General features: G+C 45.0%; 1 protein-coding gene across 1 annotated transcript in view; it reads left to right on the top strand.

Moving 5' to 3' along the window:
• Window positions 1–15,700: 15,700 nt before the first annotated feature.
• ADGRF5 (adhesion G protein-coupled receptor F5) overlaps window positions 15,701–24,763 on the top strand; it is a 681,975-nt gene continuing 672,912 nt past the window's right edge. The window contains 2 exon segments of the mRNA XM_068143265.1: window positions 15,701–15,773; window positions 16,506–16,673. Coding sequence (XP_067999366.1) covers window positions 15,701–15,773; window positions 16,506–16,673 — 241 coding nt within the window.

Raw genomic sequence — 24,763 nt, 5'->3', positions numbered from 1 at the left:
CCTGATTTTAGTCCACCATCTTTATCCTTTCATGTAAATATTTCAGATTATTTTTACGCATGCAATTTCATTTGGCAAAACTACAGGAATACTATCGGGCAGGGACCTATTACAAATAGAAAATACTAAGTACTTTGTTCTACCTGTGATAAACTTCTTACGATGCACACCTCCTGAAACTGGGAAGGTCTAGTTCCAGCTGTTGTGTTTTCTGTAACACTGTAAAATGCAAGAAATGGGAGTCCTGCACTCACAAACTATTTTTTCTTAAAGATATTGAAACTGCAGTTCTGGTAAGTGCCCTGACCATCAGACCATCCTAGGCAGTCATGATATTCACTGTAAGTTGCTGCAAAAGTTACATGTTACTGTGGAGAACACAAAGAGCAGACTAGATGGTGGTTATCCACCAATAAAAGTAACTTCTGATTGTCTAAGTGTGATTAAAACTAAGGCCTTCTAATTCTTTCATCATGTACAGACGAATGAATTCAGGTGCCTACAAGACTAGGCAGCTATAGGAACTAATTTGTTCTTTGGGTCTGAATACATTTCAGGGCATAGCATGGGCACCACACTTGATGAAGTGGAAGGAGCAATTAGCAGGAGTCAAAAATCAGAAAGATGTTTAAACCTGTGGCTCCTGTTTACAGCACAGGCATGTGCCAAGCACAGCTGCACTCAACATTTATCAGCAAAAAAAGAGACCTCCAGCTGTCTTGTTGACAGGTACTAACCTTGCATTGCTCTGCCTCAGTGATAGATTGTACTTATGATCAAAAATAAAGTATCCTTTTATACTCCTATGGTCACCCACCCTTTCTGCCCTTTACTCATCACAACACATACACATTCGCTAATTTAGTGCTTGTGCCACTGTGCAGCCAATAACACCAGACAGCATTGTTTCTTTTAAGGCCTTCCTTACAGATCTCTGGTTGAAACCCAATCCTGACCTAACATTGCCCTCCTCCTCTTGAAATGGGATGGTGTTTGAAAATATGCTGCTACATAAGCCTGTAAAGCTGAGAACTGGGGCATTTAAGCTGGAGTGTTTGATCTTTGCACTCAGAGTTAAGCATCATTTAGACAGCAAAGTGGCTTAATTTTTAGAAGGGCAAACTGATCGTAAATGTACTGGGTAATTAACATCCCAACAGTCCATTCAAGTAACTTAATGTTATCCCTGATTTACTGAGTAGTCCTCTGGCTCACAAATCAGTGGCACAGCCAGAAGGATATCCCAGGGCATGTAACTCCCCATCCAGCTCTCTCATTGTTAAGCAATGAGTCAAGTTTAAACCTCTACAGATATTTTGTGGATAGAATCGGTAACCTCCAGCAGCAGGTGTGTTCAAAACACAGGCATGGCCTCACCAGGGACCTCCTAAGTAATATCAGATATGCCTGCACCTTCGTTCCCTGTACAACTTCCCAGGTTTTGACTGTCTTACAGAGAGAGTCAAATCCAGCCTCAACCCAGTAGTGGCAGTAATATGAACTTCCCCCAGGGCCAGAACTTCGGATCGCACACTCAGAAATATCTATGAGAACAATCCCCCTCTAAATGTTATTTCTGCATAAATTATGCACTGCTCCTTTCCAGCCAACTTTTTTTTTTTTAATCAGCAAAAGTTATTTGGTAACATTTTTGTTTTCATACTGAGTTTTGATTAAAGAGGAGGGAGAAAAAAGAACCTTATTTCATTTTCACAGTATCTCAGCAGAGCAAGCACTCCTGTTTCTACTGTGGGATTTTGTTCTCCTCTGCAGTATATCTTGACAAATAGCCCTCTCTGATTACTATGCTTGCACAAAATTTCATTATGGTTTTGATAATATGCCACAATATTTAAGTTTCTGTTTAATATAAAGAGTCTCTCCCGGAACAGTAATCATGGGAGAGTGGGGGATATTGAGTGTTGGAGTTTCCATATTTTATGAGCTGCCAAAATAAATTATTTAGGGCAGAGAATCTTGTATTAGTAACAGATCGCCAGCTTCGCTAAGGCAAGAAACAGCACTGATGAGTAGGCCAGCTTGTGGGATTTTATGTTTAGGTCTATTGTTGTGATTTCAGTCTTTGGGACCTGGATTCCCAGGTGGTAGAAGCAGTACTGTCTTCTGTGAAACTGGGTTCTCCACTAGTTGATGGTTCTCTCCATAGTCCATGTCTGTCTAAGCAGCTGGTGCTGAGACAAGCCTCTTCTATTTTTGTCTCACCACTGCCCAGCACAAGTGGCATTTTGATTATTTGCAATACTTCTTGGGGTCTTTTTGATCCCTGCTGTGTTAATTCTGTATCTGACTGTAAAAATTTTATCAGTCAAAGGAGAGTCAAGTTAGTTTTAAATTTTGACAGGCTACAAAAGAAGAGTAATACACCAGAGATCAAAAGGAAATATTTTCCAAGGATTTAATCCAAGGGAACTCCTCTTGGATGAAAATATTCCAAAGGCCACACAGACTGAAAAAAGTCTCTCTGGAGGCCAGAACTGCCCATTTTCAGAATCTCTGTTTTAGCAACTTAAACCACATCTTTTGTGGTTCCTGTTTCACTGTATTGTTTATTATCTGTCTATTCTGGAAATAGCATGTAGGTTGCATTTCCCACCACATTAGTTTTATCTTATATGTATCTTAAAAAGTAACACTTAGTTGCTTCCCAAGTCTGAGATACAAGGTTGTGTGAAGTTCTGTTTCTGGAAGGTTGCTATTTCTGGATAAATGTCTTGGTCACATTTGTCCAGTCACTGGAGTTTCAGTAGAAGTTAATTGAACTGAGATTGTAAGATGCCATCTCAGCACGATATTCAGAACTTTTCTAACATTTTTGGGGTGTTGATGGAGAAATTTCACGTGGTCAGACTCGTGGTCCCAGCGGCGGGAGCGGCTGAATTTAAAAGGCTCTGCTGCGGCTCGGGGGGTTCACTTCGTCGGGCAGCTTCCTCGAGACAGCACCCAGACCAGCAACCGCCGGGGACCAGCCGCTGCTCTCCTTTTCGGGCTGCGGGAATCGCCATCGCTGCCGAGTTTTGCCGCGGGGAAGGAGCAGCCGCTCTTTCACGTGGTCAGACTCGTGGTCCCAGCGGCGGGAGCGGCTGAATTTAAAAGGCTCTGCTGCGGCTCGGGGGGTTCACTTCGTCGGGCAGCCCGTATTCTCTTGTACGCTCACGCGCCGCCCATTTTTTTTTTTGTTTTGTTTTGTTTTGTTTTTGTTTTTGTTTTTGTTTTTGTTTTTAAATTGGCAGTAGGTGCTGTGGCCAGGGACAGCCATGGTTGTAACTCGCAGCAAAATCTCCCTAAAAAAATCAGTGTCGACCCAGACCGAGGTAGAACAGAAGCAGGTAGCTGTCCAGGTATCTGGCTATAGAGAATGCTGGAGCCTGGCACTTGAGACGCAGGGTAGTGGGGGCAACTCTTGTATAAGGTGTGAGCAGGTTGACTATCTGCTTAATTTGGTGGCCAGACTGAGGGATAAGTTTGCTAGCCTTAGAAATGTAAGGAAATGTAGGAAAGAGATGAACCAGAGGAGGAAGGAGATGGACCAAAGGAGGAAAGAGGTGAATCAGAATCAGAAGAGGAAAGAGTTGAATCGGAGTAAGCAGGCTCTGCAGGCTCCCCCAGCAGAGGCTGGTTATTCAAAAAGCAGAGGTGAATGGACGCAGGTTACTCTCAAAAGACGCAAAGTTAAACCTCCTTGCCTCCCCTCACCTTCCCCGCTGCTCTTAGAAAACAGATATGGAGCACTGGAAATTGAGGGTGAGGTGGTCCTGATGCCGGAGGACACACCATCTGGGGTTCTCCCTAAGGCTAAGCAGCCTAAGATTAAACAGCCTAAGGCAAAGCAGCCTAAGGTCAAACAGTCTTCTGCTGGCATCAGGACCTGTTCCCTCAATAAAAAGAGGAGGGTAATTGTTATTGGTGATTCCCTTCTGAGGGGAATGGAGGGCCCTATATGTCGGCCTAACCCATCTCATAGGGAACTCTGTTGTCTGCCAGGAGCCCAAGTTAATGATGTTACCAGTAGGCTGCCTAAACTGGTACAGCCCTCTGACTACTACCCCTTACTAGTTATGCAGTTAGGGAATGATGATGTTGCAACCAGAACTCCCAGGGCTATCAAAGATGACTTCAGGGCCCTGGGAGACCTGGTTGAGGGGTCAGGGGCACAAATAATTTTTTCATCAATACCCTTAACTGCAGGAGGGAATACAGTAAGGAACAGGTCAGCAGCTATAGTTAACAAGTGGCTTAGAGGCTGGTGCAGTCAAAAGAATTTTGGGTTTTTTGATATTGGGAAACATTCCACTGCACCAGACCAGCTGGCAACAGATAGAGTACATCTGTCCCAGAGAAGGGGAAAGATCACTGTATATGAGAATGGACTGTCCCCCAAAGATAAAAAGATCCTGGGTAGGGAACTGGCGGGTCTCATCGACAGGGCTTTAAACTAGTTTCGAAGGGGGAAGGGGCTGAAAAGAGTCCTCTCAGACAAGAGTCTGGGGGCGACAAGCTAGAGTTGGAGGTGAAACCAGCAGCCCAGCTGAAGTGCATGTACACTAATGCACGAAGCATGGGTAACAAACAGGAGGAGCTGGAAGCCTTGATGCAGCAGGAAAATTATGATATAGTTGCCATCACAGAGACGTGGTGGGACGACTCACACGACTGGAGCGCTGCAATTGACGGTTACAAGCTCTTCAGGAGAGACAGGCGAGGAAGAAGGGATGGAGGGGTGGCTCTTTACATCAGGAAGGCACTAGATGCCATTGAGATGGAGATTAGGGCCGATCAGGTTGAATGCTTGTGGATAAGAATTAGAGGGAAGACCAGCAGGGCAGACACCCTGGTTGGAGTCTGTTATAGACCACCCAACCAGGAGGAAGATGTTGACGAAGCATTCTATAGGCAGCTTAGGGCTGTCTCAAGATCTCCGGACCTTGTTCTCATGGGCGACTTCAACCTGCCTGACATCTGCTGGGAACTCAACACGGCAGAGAGGAGACAGTCTAGAAGGTTTTTAGAATGCATGGAGGACAGCTTCTTATCCCAGGTGCCGCGAGAGCCTACCAGGGGCAAGGCTATGCTTGACCTCCTCTTCACCAACAGGGAAGGACTGGTGGGTGATGTGGTGGTTGGAGGGTGTTTGGGGTCCAGTGACCACGAGATAATTGAATTCTCGGTTTTTGGTCAAGCCAAGAGGGGCGGCAAGAAGACCTCCACTCTGGACTTCCGGAGGGCAGACTTCAGGTTACTCAAGGAACTAATTCAGAGGGTTCCTTGGGATAAAGCCCTTAAAAACAAAGGGGTCCAGGAGAGCTGGACCTACTTCAAGGAAGAATTGTTGAAGGCTCAGGGACAGGCTGTGCCAATGTGCCAGAAGATGAGCCGCCGGGGCAGACGGCCAGCCTGGATGGTTCATGAACTTTTAATGGAACTGAGGGAAAAAAAGAGGGTGTATCACCTTTGGAAGCGAGGGGAGGCAACCCACAGAATGTTTAAGGATGTTGCTAGGTCTTGTAGGAAGAGAATTAGGGAGGCAAAAGCACACTTGGAGCTTAAACTGGCCTCTACTGTGAAGGACAACAAAAAGTCCTTCTATAAATACATCAATAGTAAGAGGAAGGGGAAGGAAAACCTCCACTCCTTGGTGGATACGGAGGGGAACATTGTAACCAAGGATAAGGAAAAGGCAGAGATACTTAACACCTTCTTTGCCTCAATTTTTACTAGAAGGGCAGAACGTCTTCCTGACAGCTGGCCTGCAGAGCTAGCAGAAGGAGCCAGGGAGCTGCACAGTTTCCCTATGTTCCATGAGGCGGTAGTTGGAACTCTCCTTAGCAGCTTGGATCCCCACAAGTCCATGGGACCAGATGGGATTCATCCTAGGGTGCTCAGAGAGCTGGCAGATGAGCTGGCCAAGCCACTCTCCATAATTTTCCAGCAGTCCTGGCTCACTGGCAAGGTCCCAGAGGACTGGAAGCTGGCCAACGTGGTGCCCATCCATAAGAAGGGCTGGTTGGATGAGCCAGGGAATTACAGGCCTGTCAGCCTGACCTCAGTGCCAGGCAAGATCATGGAACAGGTCATCCTGAGTGCAATAACACAGCACTTAGAGCATGGTGTGAGAGACTAATAAGTTTGTCTCTCTCTATGTGAGTCAACAAAGATAAAGTGATAGCAGAGCCACTGCAAAGAAGGTGGAAAGAATCCTGTCCACCAATCCTGGATGCAAATCAGCTTGTGATTGCATCGTGATAACACGGGACTACAACAATGGACCCAAGGACCCAGCCATCACACCTTTAGGGCAAGATAATCACCACCTGTTTCCTGAGCTTTGTCTGGATGGAGACAGGGTAGACGGAGATTCCCCCCTCCTCCAGCCAGGGTCTTGCCCAAACACACAGATTTCCTGCCACTGGAATTCCTGAGGGACAATATTTGACTACATACCTAAGGACTAAAAAACTGTATAAAAGACTTGAGCAACTACTGGTTTGTAGAGAGAAACACAGGAGAGAAACAGAGAGAGAAACAGAGGAGAAAAACGGGGAGAAAAATGGAGATGAAGGAAAACACAAGAGACGGGCCAGGCCGCTGAGAAGCCGGGACAATGCTGCTCCGGAGAAAAGAAGCTGCCCGGAGGACCACAGCTCCAGCCGAATCCTCAGCACCGTTCCTGTATCAACCCAACATCTCCCCAGAGGACCACAGCTGTTCTCCAGCAAAAGCCTCACCACGGTGTCTCTACAAACCCAACATCTCCTGCAGCACCTTTCCTCCACAGACTTTATCTTGGGGGGGATGAGGGGTGTGGTAATATAATTCCTTTCCTCTTCTATCTCTCGTCCCTCTCTCTCTCTCTCTTTTCTCCCTTTCCCTTCTTATGTCCACTTTCTCTATTTTCTCCCTCTTCCTTTCTTATGTCCACTTTCTTTTTCTCCCTTTCCCTTCTTAAGTCCACTTTCCCTATTTTCTCCCTCTTCCTTTCTTATGTCCACTTTATTTATGTAATAAATAGTCTAGCTGTTGATACTTTGGCCTCGTTTGTGCCTTTAATTTCACAACACGGGAATATTTAAAAGAACTGTGTCTCCGGACCGAGGCAGTTAATGTCTCCGGACCCTGACATTTAAATGGCGTAGTCGGCAGGATTCCCGTGCAGTGAAAAGTATCACAGCAAAATTATTCCATTTCTGAGAACCCCGAAATGTGTGTGTGTGCCTGAGACATACTTTTAGTACGAAGCGAAATTTTCAGAGAGACTGTGTGGGAGTTCTCAAAAGCTTTAAATGTGTGTGCTTTCTCGGGGAAGATTATCCGGGGTACAACTGTTGGTTTTATAGTGTGACCTCCTCGAGAATCCTCTGTGCCCTGCTTTAAATGTGCGTGCTTTCCCGGGGAAGATTATCTGGGGTACAAATGTTGACTTTATAGTGTGACCTCCCCGAGAATTCTCAGTACCCTCTTTTAGGAAACCCAGTGTTGGTGATATTTGTAAAGTGTGGCTTTCCCGAGAAGCCCAGTATTGAAGCAAAAGTTGAGAAACTTCTGCTGGTGTGTGTTCGCTCAGGGAAACAGAGTAACTCTTCCCTAAGAATCACAAGGTTGCTGTCCTAGTGTAACAAAAAATTTGAGGTACAAAAGCTAAGAAGCTTTTGCAAGTGTGGGTTCTCTCAGGGAAATAGTGTGACTTCCTTGAGAAGCCCAGGTTGTTGTTGTTTTTTCTTGTGTGTGACCTCTCCTGAGAAATCTATTGTGCATTTTTCCTGGAGAAGATTATTTTGGAGTAAGCCTTTTAAAAGTGTACGTTTTTCCAGGGAAGATTTTGCTGGTACAAACAGTGTTTTGATCTGACTTCCCTGTGAAACTTAGTGCCCTATTAAGAAATGCTTTCTGAAACAAAAGAGATGGCCGGGAGTGAGAAGCTTTTTAACCTTTTAGAAGTTCACGGTGCCCGCCCATCTTTACAGGTACTTGACTGGGCCCGTGAAAATTGGCATAATTTCCAGAGTGTGGCTGATAGAATTGTGGCCCTGCAGAAAGATGCACGAGCAAAAGCCGGGAAAGGCAAAGGTTTTATTTGTGCGGTTTTAGGTGCCTGTTTAGCCGCCTCAGTAAAGGAGAAAGAGGAATGGCATGAACAGGAAAATATAACTATTTCCTCTTTGAAGGACTTAGTTTCGTCACTACAAAGCCATGTTGCCACTTTGAAAGACGTAGTGGCAGATCTTAAAATTCAATTGGAAAAGGAGAGGAGGCAAAATTTGTATTTGGACTCAAAAGAGGGTGTGAATTACTCGGAGTCTGCCCCTATGTGCCCTCGGGCAGAATTGACAGCGGCTAAGGAAGCTGCTGCGCATATCAGACCTCTCATTAAAACTGAAGTTTTATATGAGGATGGGGAGGTTACCCCCACTATCACAACCAAAGAAATGCCTTTCTCCTACACTGAATTGGCCAAAATTCGTGCAGAATTTGCACGCTCTGCTGAGGAATCTGAGGTGGAATATGTCTGGCGAGTTTCAAAAACTGGAGGTGATCAGATTCTGTTAACAGAAGCTGAAGCCATGGGCTATTGGGGTGATAATGTTTTTCTAACTACAAAAAACAGAAGTGGACCCCTAAGCCTTACTCAGAGGGCTGCCTATTGGGCAGGGGGGTTTGATCCAAAGGAGAGGGGTGAACCCCTAATTCTGCGGGGAGGGATGAATCAGATAATGGAGAATGTGCAAAAAGCTGCATGCCTGCAGATGATATATGAAAGGGAACTAAAACATCATTTTGAATCCCCTCTTTCTGTCCTGGTGGATGCAAACAGAATGACTCCTTTGATCAGGGGTCTCAATGACTTGCTTAAAATAAGAGGTATCCAGCTTCAAAAAGAAATAGCTAATACCCCACTTTCTTCCAGGACATGGCAAGACGTGGGGAGGGAGTTATTAGATTATGCTAGGCAGTATAGTGTACCAGAGGAAATGAAAAAACCTCAAACTAGAGGCTTGAGACATGTGAAAATGACTCACCCACTAAGCCCCCAGGGCCAGATGCGCCGTATTCCTAGTAGGCACCTGGCTAGGGGCAGGGAACACTTGAATACCCGGCAATTTTGGTGGGCAGTGGGTCAGAAGAAATGTATTCCAAAAGAAGTGGTTGATGGGGTAGCCACGAGGCAATTAGAAATCATTGTGAAATGCTGGCCCGAGCCTAAAACGAGGGCTGAGGTCACTGCTCCCCTCTTGGCGGGACCATTTGATGAGGGGAGGGATATGGCCCCCAGGGCAACTAAGGGCTTCACTTCCCAGCGGTGAATTGGGGGGTGAAGCATGAGTCAGGAGATCACCAAAAAATTGTACTTGGTTTGGAAAAAGGCCTTTGTTTGTGTTTAGCTTGGCTTTGAGAGAACCTGAAACAATCAACGATACTTACAGGCCCATTCAAAGTAATTATCACCTGAGAGGGTGGCTCTGAATGGTAACCTGGAAATACCAGTTTTGTATGTTTCAAGGTTGTGTTTCTTATTTAAGTTCTAATGCTAAATTTAAGCTCTAATGCTAAATCTACGTTCTAGTGCTGAAGACTACCTGATGTATTGTCAGAAGGACTTGTCTTGCTACAATATGGAAGACTTCTCAAGTTTTGCATCACAGAAGACATCTCTTCAAGAACTGTACTTTCCATAACCCCGCAGACATTCAGATCTGGACTGAAGCTCTCACTTCAATTCCAAACTGAAGGACTGACGGGGTGGGGGGGGTATGAGTTTGTTTGTTCTCCTGCCTTCCAGGAGGAACAAGGATGCTTTCACCTTGTGTAATTACCTGGTTTAATTTTGTTATATTTTGTTAGCATTGCCAATCTTGTATAAATCCCTGTTGTATACAGTGATTCAACATGTAGTGTCCAATATGCAGTTTGTGTCTAATGATGGTTTACAACAGATTTGTGCTGTTAGACAATCAAAACTTATGTCTATTGCAAAAATTGTTTAAAACTTCTTTCCTTCCTTTTCCACTTCTTTCCTTTCTTTTCTTTCTTTCTTCCTTTTATCTTTGATTGACGGGGTGGTGTGAGAGACTAATAAGTTTGTCTCTCTCTATGTGAGTCAACAAAGATAAAGTGATAGCAGAGCCACTGCAAAGAAGGTGGAAAGAATCCTGTCCACCAATCCTGGATGCAAATCAGCTTGTGATTGCATCGTGATAACACGGGACTACAACAATGGACCCAAGGACCCAGCCATCACACCTTTAGGGCAAGATAATCACCACCTGTTTCCTGAGCTTTGTCTGGATGGAGACAGGGTAGACGGAGATTCCCCCCTCCTCCAGCCAGGGTCTTGCCCAAACACACAGATTTCCTGCCACTGGAATTCCTGAGGGACAATATTTGACTACATACCTAAGGACTAAAAAACTGTATAAAAGACTTGAGCAACTACTGGTTTGTAGAGAGAAACACAGGAGAGAAACAGAGAGAGAAACAGAGGAGAAAAACGGGGAGAAAAATGGAGATGAAGGAAAACACAAGAGACGGGCCAGGCCGCTGAGAAGCCGGGACAATGCTGCTCCGGAGAAAAGAAGCTGCCCGGAGGACCACAGCTCCAGCCGAATCCTCAGCACCGTTCCTGTATCAACCCAACATCTCCCCAGAGGACCACAGCTGTTCTCCAGCAAAAGCCTCACCACGGTGTCTCTACAAACCCAACATCTCCTGCAGCACCTTTCCTCCACAGACTTTATCTTGGGGGGGATGAGGGGTGTGGTAATATAATTCCTTTCCTCTTCTATCTCTCGTCCCTCTCTCTCTCTCTCTTTTCTCCCTTTCCCTTCTTATGTCCACTTTCTCTATTTTCTCCCTCTTCCTTTCTTATGTCCACTTTCTTTTTCTCCCTTTCCCTTCTTAAGTCCACTTTCCCTATTTTCTCCCTCTTCCTTTCTTATGTCCACTTTATTTATGTAATAAATAGTCTAGCTGTTGATACTTTGGCCTCGTTTGTGCCTTTAATTTCACAACACGGGAATATTTAAAAGAACTGTGTCTCCGGACCGAGGCAGTTAATGTCTCCGGACCCTGACACATGGCCAAGGGATCAGGCCTAGCCAACATGGATTTAGGAAGGGCAGGTCCTGCCTGACCAACCTGATCTCCTTCTATGATCAGGTGACCCGCCTGGTGGATGTGGGGAGGCCTGTTGATGTAGTCTACCTGGACCTCAGCAAGGCCTTTGACACCGTCCCCCATAGCAAACTGCTGGCCAAGCTGTCAGCCCATGGCTTGGACGGGAGCACACTGCGATGGGTTAGGAACTGGCTGGAGGGCCGAGCCCAGAGAGTGGTGGTGAATGGTGCCACATCCAGCTGGCAGCCAGTCACTAGTGGTGTGCCCCAAGGATCAGTGCTGGGCCCTGTGCTCTTTAACATCTTTATTGATGATCTGGATGAGGGCATTGAGTCCATCATCAGTAAATTTGCTGACGACACCAAGCTGGGGGCAAGAGTTGATCTGCTGGAGGGTAGAGAGGCTCTGCAGAGAGACCTCGACAGGCTGGACAGATGGGCAGAATCCAACGGCATGAGATTTAACACATCCAAATGCCGGGTTCTGCACATTGGCCACAACAACCCCATGCAGTGCTACAGGCTGGGGTCAGAGTGGCTGGAGAGCAGCCAGGCAGAGAGGGACCTGGGGGTACTGGTTGATGGTAGGCTGAACATGAGCCTGCAGTGTGCCCAGGCAGCCAAGAGGGCCAATGGCATCCTGGCCTGCATCAAGAACAGTGTGGCCAGCAGGAGCAGGGAGGTCATTCTGCCCCTGTACACTGCACTGGTTAGGCCACACCTCGAGTACTGTGTCCAGTTCTGGGCCCCTCAGTTTAGGAAGGATGTTGACTTGCTCAAACGAGTCCAGAGAAGAGCAACAAAGTTGGTGAGGGGTTTGGAACACAAGCCCTACGAGGAGAGGCTGAGGGAGCTGGGGCTGCTTAGCCTGGAGAAGAGGAGACTCAGGGGTGACCTTATCACTCTCTACTACTACCTGAAAGGAGGTTGTAGACAGGCTGATGATGGTCTCTTCTCCCAGGCACCCAGTACCAGAACAAGAGGACACAGTCTCAGGCTGCGCCAGGGGAGGTTCAGGTTAGATATTAGGAAGATGTTCTATACAGAAAGAGTGATTGCGCTATGGAATGGGTTGCCCGGGGAGGTGGTGGAGTCGCCGTCATTGAAGGTGTTCAGAAGGAGACTTGATGGGGTGCTTGGTGCCATGGGTTAGCTGTTTGGGTGGGTTGGATTGGTTGATGGGTTGGACACGATGATCTTGAAGGTCTCTTCCAACCTGGTTTGGTTTATTCTAATAAAGCTTATTCTAATAAATTAAATGCACCTGTAATCAGATAAAAGTCTGCAGCCATGCAAATTCCATATAAAATGGGACTGAGTTAGGACATTGTCACCTTCCGATTGTGCCCAGACTACGTACTCCACTACCTTCTCTCGCAAGCCAGAGGGTGCCTGAAGGACTCAAATTTGATGAAATCATTCCTAAGTAGTCATGGTGATTTGCAAGGAAGGAGGCATCTGAGAGAGTTGGGGTTGTTCAGTCTGGAGAAGAGAAGGCTCTGAGGAGACCTAATTGTGGCTTTCCTATCTGAAGGGGGCTACAAGAAAGCTGGGGAGGGACTTTTTAGGATCTCAGGTAGTGACAGGACTAGGGAGGATGGATCTTAGCTAGATGAGGGGAGATCCAGATTGGATGTTAGGAAGTGGAGTCACCATCACTGCAAGTGTCTAAAAGGAGCCTAGATGAGGCACTCAGTGCCATGATTTAGTTGAGTAGATGGTTTTGGGTGATAGGTTGGACTTGATGATCTCAAAGGTCTTTTCCAACCTGGTTAATTCTGTATAGCTGAATCTTGAAACCCTCCAAGAACAGACTTTCCACCTGGATGTGGGTGCTAGTGTTGCACTACTGTCCTATTGAAGAAGTCCTAAAGTCCAACCTCCCAAGCTGCAACACTTTGCTCTTGCCCTTTGTTAAGTCATCTTCTACTGCTGAGAGTTTGGCCCCACTGATTTTATAACTATCCTTCAAAGAGTTGTAGGCTGCCATTAAATGATCCTTTTGCTTCCATATCACTGCTGAATAGAAGCGTAACTTCCATCTGGCCACACTCCACTTAATTTAACCCATTATGCAGTTTCCTGTACTTGTGATAAGAGCACACTAGTGGCTATTAGTCTAACTAGTGTTTCCTAGATGCCCAAGGCCCTTTGCAACAAGGCTGCTTTTCAGACAGTTGACTCCCTGACCTCTATTTAATCTGCTCCAGGTACAAACCTTTTTATTTATCCTTGCTGAAATTTGTGAGACTTCTATTAGCCTAGCCCTTACGTTTCTTAGGATGCCTTTGGTGTGTAATGCTACTGTTATAGAGTGTATCAAACCCTGCCTTCTCTATTTAATTAAGAATTGTCCACACATTTGACAAAGGTGGATTCAGTCTCACTATCCAGGTCATCAATAAAGATACTGAACAGTGCTAATTCTAATATCAATCCCTAGACTGTTTTGCTTGTTGATGACTGCCAAGTTGATGTTGAGCCACCAATTAGAATAAGGTGCTTTGGACAGTTCTCAACCCATCTGAAGACAGTTTGTCTAGCCCAGATTTTCTCAGCCTGCACGTGAAAATACTGGACAGGGTGGTGTCAACAGTTTTACAGAAGTCAGGATGTATTATATGTTATCTGCACACTTTTCCTCATCAAAAACATTTGAGCTGGTGGCATGTGATCTGCTGATGTTGGCTGTTCCTGATTACTTTCCTTCATGCTTGGGGAAGTAGCGGTAATGTGATGGTGGTGAAGGGGATGGAAAGCTCCTCTGATGGAACAGTTGTCAGCCAAATGATACACCGAAATGTTTCAGCACAGTGCAAATAGTTAAGCATGACTGCATGTTAAACCAGGGCCAGTTTTAGTGATTTAAAATAATTCAGCTCCTGACACTCTGCTTCTCCTTACCAGATCATGGTTGCTGAAGGTTTGATTTGTCTTCACTTGGAAAGAATATAAGAGTCTAAGGATAGAACAACATTTATAATTATGTAAAAATGTATTTTTAGCAAATATAGTTTGTTCATGGCACCAAATGAAGCTGTCTCTTACAATACCTGGTCTTTCCTGTGTCATAAGCTTTTCTCCTATTCTTTTTTCTTATGCGCTTTGATGAGCAATTTTAAATGTTATTGTTATTAAATATCACTCCTGGACATAAGTCAGGATGAATAGCTCATTTCATGTCTCCCACAGTTGTTTTAGGGTTTCCATAAACTCAGCTAGACATCAATGTATCAGTTACATTTGGGCCATATGTTCAAGACTTTCTTTAAAGCATTAGGACTAGCATCTCATATTTTATGCTGTTCAGTATGCTATAATGTAACATTAAAAAAATAAATATGAAAGTAAAAATTAAAAGGATTTTGGTTTTGGCCAAACTGAAACCTTTCAATTGACCCCAAATTGATTTCATCTAGCAATTTCCCTTCAGAGAATTTTTGAAATTTTCAAGTGGGAAAGTAAAGCCAAGGTTTTAAATCCTATGTGAAAAAAGATTTTTGTTCCCTGCAGAGCTGTAAAATTCAAGTAACAAACATGTACATGTTTTATCCCCTCCTAAATCACATCAGCTTCCTGCAGGTGAATGCCAGCAGTTCCTGTCAAAGGTATATGGTATAAAACTGTTCTGGTAGGAGATGAGCTTCAGAGACTTCCTGGCTAACATGGGCATTGTAAAAAAATCCAAAATAGATTGGGAGGGAAGCTGTAGCCATGTGAAACATGGAAGCTCTGCTCCAAGATCAGAGGTGATTTTTAAAGGGTCAGGATCCTCTGGTTTGTTAGAATGGCCTTAGGGTTTTCTTTGGAGAGACATAGCTTGAAGAAGAGAGTGTTAAGGTAATAAAAATTAATTCAGTTGCAAGATTCTTCAGCTGGAGCTTTCTGAAAACTTTGTGAAGAAATGTGTTCTTACTGGAGCTTACATAAGAGCTATGTGTGTATAATGGATAAGGTGAGAAATGATTACTTTTCAGGGAAAAAATTCTAAAAAATTTCAGAGAAGAAACTGAAGCCAGAGTGATAATAAATAACTAAATAATATTTGGTTAGCTGTGCCAAACTGAGAATGTCCCTTGTTTAGATGAGTGTAAATCAGAAGATGTGCAGAATGAGGAAGCAGTCCTTTAAAAAAACAGACAGAGGCATTTTTAAATTCAGTAAATGAAGGATATATTCTGTGTTTTACTCACAGTCACAGCAGATACAAATAACAGAAAAAGAATATTCTATTTAATATATCTTCTGGCCTGTACTGGATTTTTCTCTACAGATTAGACTCTTATTATTTTGTTTTTTATGAAGTTAGGGATTCCAAATAAGTGTATGCAATGACAGATATGACTTTGGAGACTATTCCCTAAATATATCTGTAGAGTCTTTTTATCAGTGAGAGGACTGTTCAGATCTAAATAGTAAAGCTTTTTTTTACCGTGAAACTAATTTAATCTAATAATTTCAAATCCTGTGTAATTTATTTCACCTGTAGTCCTGGATTTTCCTTTATTCCAGATTGCATATACAAATATCTATCTCAGGTGTATGCAAGGTCAACAAAGTTATAAATGTGAGCTATGGAGAAAGGGGGTGCCTGGATACAGTGGTTCACCTTACTGCAGCTTACACCAGTAACTTCAGGCCATTTCTGTGGGAAAATAATGGAGGCCACTTAAATCAAAGGAAGCAACCAAATGTTTGTATATCTTCTTAAATCACTTTCCTTAAAAAAAAAAATTTAATCAAATTAATATAACTTTTATTCTAACCATAGCCTATTTCCCCCTTTAATTTAATAGCAGTATTTAATACTATTTAAAAACAATTAAATAATTTTAATTTAGATTTTTTTCCCCTGAATGGATATGCCCTTTCTTTAAATACATAATTGAGAAACCTTGTAGACTTTCTTCATGTCCCCAGCACAGGGGATTGTGAGCTGTATTATCCTCTAGCTCTTCCTAGCTTGCTTCTGTTTGGCAGTGCAATCTTCATACAAAAGTCTATTTGTTTTAAATAAGTAGAGGTTGAGCAGGCAGTGTGGTGAAGGCACATTATGCCCCAATACTGAATCTTGTCCCAGCATGTGGGCAAGTTCCCCCTCCCTCTAGGAGGGAGACAAAAGCCAAGGCATTAGCCAGGCTTGCACGCACCCAGCGCATGCAGCGCTTGTGCTTACACCAAGTATGGGCATAATTCTAGCTTCACGCTTTCTATAGGCTGAAGCCAGTTGTTTATGAGAGTGCCCATTGGTCAAGCCCAGCCTCGAGGAATCTATAAGTATCACCCCAGTTGGTGAACACGTTGCCCCCTCATTTACTTTGTCTCTGTGCTTGCTCGAGAGAGTAACTCTCGAGCTGCAGCCTTTGCCATTGAGCTTATTGTTGTTAGCTTCTGTTATACATGCACGCATACTGGAAGCCTCTGCATTGTTGAAGAAGCCCAGAGGGAGGACCTTCGCTGAGCCTGAGGAGCTCAGCATTGCTACAACCAGTCGTGCCGATCGGAAGAGCCCATCGTGCCACCGAAGGACTGGACCAACCCCCGCGGGTAAGATCTGCCCAGTTGCCGGGGAGAAGGGACTTGATCAATACCGAGTGCCGCTCTGAGCCCTGTGAATTCCAGGGAAAACCAGAACATTGTCCGTGCTTGTATTGCACCGGACCCGGGACCACTACGAGAGTCCTGTTGTTCCTTTAAGCTCGGTAAAGAGAATCCGCCGCCTAACGCAGCCGCATTCTCTCCCTGAGGCTGTTTGCATCAGCCCCGAGAACCGCCGTGGTTGGGCCGACCCCCGTAGCTTCGCCTGCTTCCGTCGTTCGAGCCCACCTACCGGCCACCGTCGTCCCGCCCTGCCGTGCGAGCCGACTTCTGAGGGCCGATCCCACGAACCGACCCCGACCAGGACCGATCCCTGTTGTCTGAAGGGGATTGAATATTGTCCACGTGCTTTCCACCCACTAGCACTCAGTTCAAAGTATCCGCGTCTAGCAGAGTAAGCGCTGACGCATAGAAAGATTATAATATTGCTGTATATAGCCAGAAGCCGCCCGCGTCCCGCCGAGTCTCCATCTAGTGGCCAAGCGGCGGAATTGCACCCTCCGTTATATAAATATAGAAAGGGTTTATAGATAGTTCAATTACGTTATAATCATAACACTAAGCCAGTTGTGGAATGTATTTCACGAACGTGCACTAGAACATGTATATAAGTTGGTGATTCATCGGTTATTAATAGTTTGATAATTAATAAAATAATATTTTTCATAATTCATATTTCATATTCATAAATTTAATAACCTCTTCACCACAGGCAGAGACAGGTAGCTTCTGGAGCTGCATTAATGAAATAATATTTTCCAGCATTACTAAATTATCCAAGCAGCAACAATTAATACTATACATGAAGAGCTGCAGAAAGATGGCTCTCACATCGATAAGTCAATAATAGCATTATTTTAATAGTAATAAAATGGTAAAATATAATTAATTCTTGATAAGGATGCCTTCATATATCTATGGAAAGCAATGCTGGTAACATCTATAGTATTTAATAATCTATTTACTGATCTCATACTGCCTTGAGTTACAGGTTTAGATCTTTCTCTTATGGAAAGTAACTTGTAATTTGTCCATTTAAAAATAAAGACAAGATTACATGTTATCTCGTTTGAATAGGAGCATTGGCCTGTTGGTGGTCAGGGCGGTCAGATGGTTCTGTTCGTCGGGCAGCCCTCTTGGGACAGCACCAAGACCAGCAGCCGCCGGGGACCAGCCACTGCTCTCCTTTTCGGGCTGCGGGAATCGCTGGCGCTGTGGAGATTTGCCGCGAGGCAGGAGCAGCCGTCCTTTCACGTGGTCAGACTTGTGATCCCAGCGTTGGGAGCGGCTTAATTTAAAAGGGTTTGCTGGGGCTCGCGGGACTCTGTTCGTTGGGCAGCCCGTATTCTCTTGTACTCTCACGCGCCGCCCCACTTTTTCTAAATTTTTTTTTTTTTTGTGCAGTAGGTGCTGTGGCCAGGGACAGGCATGGTTGTAACTCGCAGCAAAATCTCCCTAAAAAGATCAATGTCGACCCAGACTGAGGTAGAACACAAGCAGGTAAGCTGTCCAGGTATCAGGCTGTAGAGAGTGCTGGAGCCCGGTTCTTGAGAAGCAGAGTAGTGGGGGGGAGATCGAGGGTGAGGTGATCCTCATGCTGGAGGACACACCATCTGGGGTTCTCCCTGAGGCTAAGCAGCCTAAGGTTAAACAGCCTAAGGCAAAGCAGCCTAAGGTTAAACAGCCTTCCCCTGGCATCAGGACCTGTTCCCTCAAAAAAAAGAGGAGGGTAATTGTTATTGGTGATTCCCTTCTGAGGGGAATGGAGGGTCCCATATGTCGGCCTGGCCCATCTCCTAGGGAACTCTGTTGTCTGCCAGGAGCCCAAGTTAATGATATTACCAGAAGGCTGCCTAGCCTGGTGCAGCCCTCTGACTACTATCCTTTGCTAGTTATGCAGTTAGGGAATGATGATGTTGCAACCAGAACTCCCAGGGCTATCAAAGATGACTTCAGGGCCCTGGGAGACCTGGTTGAGGGGTCAGGGGCACAAATAATTTTTTCATCAATACCCTTAACAGCAGGAGGGAATACCATAAGAAACAGGTCAGCAGCTATAGTTAACAAGTGGCTTAGAGGCTGGTGCAGTCAAAAGAATTTTGGGGTTTTTGATCTTGGAAAACTTTCTACTGCACCAGGCCAGCTGGCAACAGATGGAGTACATCTGTCCCAGAGAAGGGGAAAGGTCACAGTATATGAGAACGGCCTGTCCCCCAAAGGTAAAAAGATCCTGGGAAGGGAATTGGCAGGTCTCATTGACAGGGCTTTAAACTAGTTTCGAAGGGGGAAGGGGCTGAAACTAGTCCCCTCAGGCAAGAGTCTGTGGGCGACAAGCTAGAGTCAGAGGTGAAACGAGCAGCCCGGATGAAGTGCATGTACACTAATGCACGAAGCATGGGTAACAAACAAGAGGAGCTAGAAGCCTTGTTGCAGCAGGAAAGTTATGATGTAGTTGCCATCATAGAGACGTGGTGGGACGACTCACATGACTGGAGCGCTGCAATTGACGGCTACAAGCTCTTCAGGAGAGACAGGCAAGGAAGAAGGGGTGGAAGGGTGGCCCTGTACATCAGGGAGGCACTAGATGCCATTGACCTGGAGATCAGGGACGATCGGGTTGAATGCTTGTGGGTAAGAATTAGAGGGAAGACCGGCAGGGCAGACACCCTGGTTGGAGTCTGTTATAGACCACCCAACCAGGAGGAAGATGTTGACGAAGCATTCTATAGGCAGCTTAAGGCTGTCTCAAGATCGCCTGACCTTGTTCTCATGGGCGACTTCAACCTGCCTGACATCTGCTGGGATCTCAACACAGCAGAGAGGAGAAAGTCTAGGAGGTTCTTAGAATGCATGGAGGACAGCTTCTTATCCCAGGTGCTTCGAGAGCCTACCAGGGGCAAGGCTATGCTTGACCTCCTCTTCACCAACAGGGAAGGTCTGGTGGGTGATGTGGTGGTCGCAGGGTGTTTAGGAGCCAGTGACCACGAGATAATTGAATTCTCGGTATTCGGTCAAGCTAAGAGAGGTAGCAAGACCTCCACTCTGGACTTCCGGAGGGCAGACTTCAGGTTACTCAAGGAACTAATTCAGAGGGTTCCTTGGGATAAAGCCCTTAAAAATAAAGGGGTCCAGGAGGGCTGGACCTGCTTCAAGGAAGAATTGTTGAAGGCTCAGGGACAGGCTGTGCCAATGTGCTTGAAGATGAGCCGCCGGGTCAGACGGCCAGTCTGGATGGTTAATGAACTTTTAATGGAACTAAGGGAAAAAAAGAGGGTGTATCACCTTTGGAAGAAAGGTGAGGCAACCCATGGAATGTTTAAGGATGTTGCCAAATCATGTAGGAAGAAAATTAGGGAGGCAAAAGCACACTTGGAGCTTAAACTGGCCTCTCCTGTGAAGGACAACAAAAAGTCCTTCTATAAATACATTAATAGCAAGAGGAAGGGCAAGAACAACCTCCACATCTTGGTTGACATGAAGGGAAATGTTGTATCAAAGGATGAGGAAAAGGCAGAGGTACTTAACACCTTCTTTGCCTCAATTTTTACTAGAAGGGCAGAACGTCTTCCAGACAGCTGGCCTGGAGAGCTGGCAGAAGGAGCCAGGAAGCTGCACTGTTTCCCTATGTTCCATGAGGAGGTGGTTGGAACTCTCCTCAGCAGCTTGGATCCCCACAAGTCCATGGGACCAGATGGGAACCATCCTAGGGTGCTGAGAGAGCTGGCAGATGAGCTGGCCAAGCCACTATCCATCATTTTCCAGCAGTCCTGGCTCACTGGCGAGGTCCCAGAGGACTGGAAGCTGGCCAACGTGGTGCCCATCCACAAGAAGGGCTGGTTGGATGAGCCAGGGAATTATAGGCCTGTCAGCCTGACCTCAGTGCCAGGCAAAATTATGGAACAGGTCATCCTGAGTGCAATAACACAGCATTTACAGGATGGCCAACGGATCAGGCCTAGCCAGCATGGATTTAGGAAGGGCAGGTCCTGCCTGACCAACCTGATCTCCTTCTATGATCAGGTGACCCGCCTGGTGGATGTGGGGAGGCCTGTGGATGTGGTTGACCTGGACCTCAACAAGGCCTTTGACACCATCCCCCATAGCAAACTCCTGGCCAAGCTGTCAACCCATGGTTTGGACGGGAGCACACTGCACTGGGTTAGGAACTGGCTGGATGGCCGAGCCCAGAGAGTGGTGGTGAATGGTGCCACATCCGGCTGGCAACCAGGCATTGATGGTGTGCCCCAAGGATCAGTGCTGGGCCCCATGCTCTTTAACATCTTTATTGATGATCTGGATGAGGGCATTGAGTCCATCATCAGTAAATTTGCGGATTTGCGGATGACATGAAGCTGTGGGCGGGAGTTGATCTGCTGGAGGGTCGAGAGGCTCTGCAGAGGGACCTCGACAGGCTGGATAGATGGGCAGAGTCCAACGGCATGAGATTTAACACATCCAAGTGCCGGGTTCTGTACATTGGCCACAGCAACCCCATGCAGTGCTACAGGCTGGGGTCGGAGTGGCTGGAGAGCAGCCAGGCAGAGAGGGACCTGGGGGTACTGGTTGATGGTAGGCTGAACATGAGCCTGCAGTGTGCCCAGGCAGCCAAGAGGGCCAATAGCATCCTGGCCTGCATCAGGAACAGTGTGGCCAGCAGGAGCAGGGTGGTCATTCTGCTCCTGTACACTGCATTGGTTAGGCTGCACCTCGAGTACTGTGTCCAGTTCTGGGCCCCTCAGTTTAGGAAGGATGTTGACTTGCTGGAACGAGTCCAGAGAAGGGCAACGAAGTTGGTGAGGGGTTTGGAACACAAGCCCTATGAGGAAAGACTGAGGGAGCTGGGATTACTTAGCCTGGAGAAGAGGAGACTCAGGGGTGACCTTATCACTCTCTACAACTACCTGAAGGGAGGTTGTAGACAGGCGGATGATGGTCTCTTCTCCCAGGCACCCAGTACCAGAACAAGAGGACACAGTCTCCGGCTGCGTCAGGGGAGGTTTAGGTTGAATGTTAGGAAGAAGTTCTATACAGAGAGAGTGATTGCCCATTGGAATGGGCTGCCTGGGGAGGTGGTGGAGTCGCTGTCATTGGAGGCTTTCAGGTTAGTTGTTTAGGTGGGTTGGATTGGTTGATGGGTTGGATGCAATGATCTTGAAGGTCTCTTCCAACCTGGTTTGGTTTATTCTAAATAAGGTTTATTCTAAATGGTCATACTGTTTAGGAAAATATTCAGCATTCAGCAAATGCTGAGTTCAAAAAAGGATGTTCATCATGGCCAATTTAAATGCACAGCTGTCACATTTAGTTTCAACATTATCAAGGAAAAATATGATTATCTTCCAAACCAAGGTGTTTTTAACATCTTTCAGAAACTTACAGTGTTTCCAATGAATTTCAGCCTAATTTTAGTATTTTTCCCAGGTTTCTGTCAGAACCATTGAATTCTTAGTTAATTATCAACGTTCGTATGATTTTCTTTCCTGGGCTAGATTCTCCCTCCCAAGTTTTCTTCTCTTTTATTCTATCACGTTTCTCTAAGCATTCTCTGCTATAAAAAAAAATTAAAATGCAGCTCTTGCTAATTAGTCTCTGGAGCACATATCCATTTAAACAATGTGAGTAATCCCATTGACATTTAAGGAGCACCTTACACCCTCAGAGCAGGGCACACCCTTAAATATGGTGCTAAATGGGGGGGTTAGTACTATGCTTTTGACAAATCACCCTTTTTATTTTATTTTTGTCTCTTGCAAAGCCCTTTTTCCTGGAGCCGGTTGTGCTGTTAAAAGACATTTCAGCCATTGGGTGCTCCTCACGTTTCCTTCCTTGGCTCTGCCTTGGAGGCTCCCACCTCTGTAGCTTCACTGGCAGAGCTGATCCTCCTGTCCCAGTGTTGGACAGCACCTGTGTAGGCAGTTCAGCCCAACACCACAAACTGCTGAGACTGATGGTAGCAACCACTTTCTTCAGCCCCACTGCCTCAAGAAAGCATGGTCTACCATGGCCTGACTTCCCTTCCTCAGGCAGTAATGTAGAGGTGAGACTGGGAAAAGACCTAACATTTATGAAGCTCAATATAAAAGTGATTTAAGGTATAGCATACAGCATGCCAAGAAACATTTCATTATGACTGTGTTACCCAAAGAGCACTAGCGTGTTTTGCATTTCAGATTTTTCTGCCCTATAACACATGATGCAAGGCTTATTCTGCACATGCTTATGCCATAAAAGGTGTTATAAGTAGAAAAATAGAGAAGGAATTAAAAAGAACAGAGTGCTCAGTGTCCTCAGGTTCACAAATAGCTTCTCCAAAGTAATACCTTTTTAGAAGATGAATCAGAGAAAGACTATTTACTTGTCTATGAACCAAGAGAGCACAAGCGATTCATTCAACAGGACTGAAACATTAGATATCTGTAGGATGGTCAGCAAACATCTCACTCCTATATATTCAGTATCACACAGCCATTGGCAGAACCAAAACTAAAAAGTAGTTTGTTCATTTGGGGGGCAACTCCTCATGGTTTTTGTCCAACAACTCTTCCTACCATGAGCTGACCTGCATTCATTTAGGGCCAGGCACATGACTGTAAATTATGTCCCACAAAGGAAGAGATGGAATTAATATGGAAAGGTTTTATTTTTAAAGCAACAATAAATGACCACAATCGACAACAAAAAGATCTCATTATAAACTGAAAAGATGAATGAGTTACACACACGTAGGATCTCCTTCCAAGAAAGGAAGGTCAAAGAGTTAAAGGAATTCAGAACCTTTGACTACAATTTTTTTGATTATTCTATAGTTCTCTCATCAGTAGTTCTAAATGTATACATAAGGATGAAATGCTCATTTAAGGCAGGAAGGATAGCCTCCTGGAAATGGCACAGCATTTAAACATAGGACTTTTTTGTTATTTTTGCCAAAATGAAAATTAAAGAAAAGGTATTTCAGTTCTGATAAAATTAAACACACTGCCTGACTGAAAATACTTCATTTACCTCAGTTATGTTTTAAAATTTATTTCAATTTTACATTTGATTTAGCTAGGCTTACTCTCCAAATGTGTCAAAGTGATAAATGTGAACTTTGTTTTTCTTTTTTGAAAAGGGGTGAAAACAATTCTTATTTTAAACATAGGGTTTATTTGTGATTTTCATCAATAGATAGCCTTATACCCCAGTTTCCCTACATTAGGAGAGTCTTTAAGAATCTCTTGATGACCTATGGACAGGAAAAATAAAATCTAATGGGCAAGTAGTCTAATATTTGTAAGAGGCAAGGAATTAGACAGCTATAGGTAATTCTAAGTTAGTAAGCAGACCCAACAATGGCTTTTGATTAATAAGATTTTTTTTCTAAACAACCTGTCAATGGTGCTTTGCATTTTGAATACTCCAAAGAGTCACCAACCTTAGGATGTCTGGAGTGTACTACTGCCAGTGGGAAGAGACCACATGTATAACTCTGGAGCATGAATCTTTACTTCCTTTTAGATCTAGCTTTATTAAAGGAGCTACTTGAATAAATGTGATTTCACCTCTGCCTTTCTGCCATTCTCATGATGAAAAGAATTAGTAAATACCAGGGACGTGTCTGGGAAAAAGGCAGACCTTCCCTGCCAACATGGTACCAATTTGTTTCCAATCCAATGGCAAATTGAAAAAAAGAGAGAGGGGGGATCATTTCTCTTACAGAGAGAGAGGAAGAAAAATAAATTAATAAATATTTTGCTGAAGGTGAACTTAGAGGTCCTGACACAAATTCTGAACAAATTACAGAGAAGCAGAACCAGCTGGTGGAAGAATAACACAGCAGTAAGCACACTGCCTTGACCCAACCTGCCAGCACTCTTCAGTTCCTAGCTTTACTGTTTCTAAACACCTTGGCAAAAAAAATAGGCAGAATGTGTTGCATTAATTCAAGAAAAACAAGCGGAGATCCAAGTTCTCTTATGAGAGAACCTGAAGAGGACCCTAGGGTTTCTTCACCAGGTCGCTCTGTGTACTCTGAAAAGCTCAGCAAAGGTAGCTTTCTA

This window comes from Melanerpes formicivorus, unplaced genomic scaffold, assembly GCF_026170545.1.
Source record: "Melanerpes formicivorus ecotype bairdi unplaced genomic scaffold, bMelFor1.0.p_v2 SCAF_9, whole genome shotgun sequence".
Taxonomy (NCBI): Eukaryota; Metazoa; Chordata; class Aves; order Piciformes; family Picidae; genus Melanerpes; species Melanerpes formicivorus.
The sequence above is the reverse complement of the archived record's forward strand: the minus strand, read 5'-3'. Positions and strand labels throughout refer to the sequence as shown.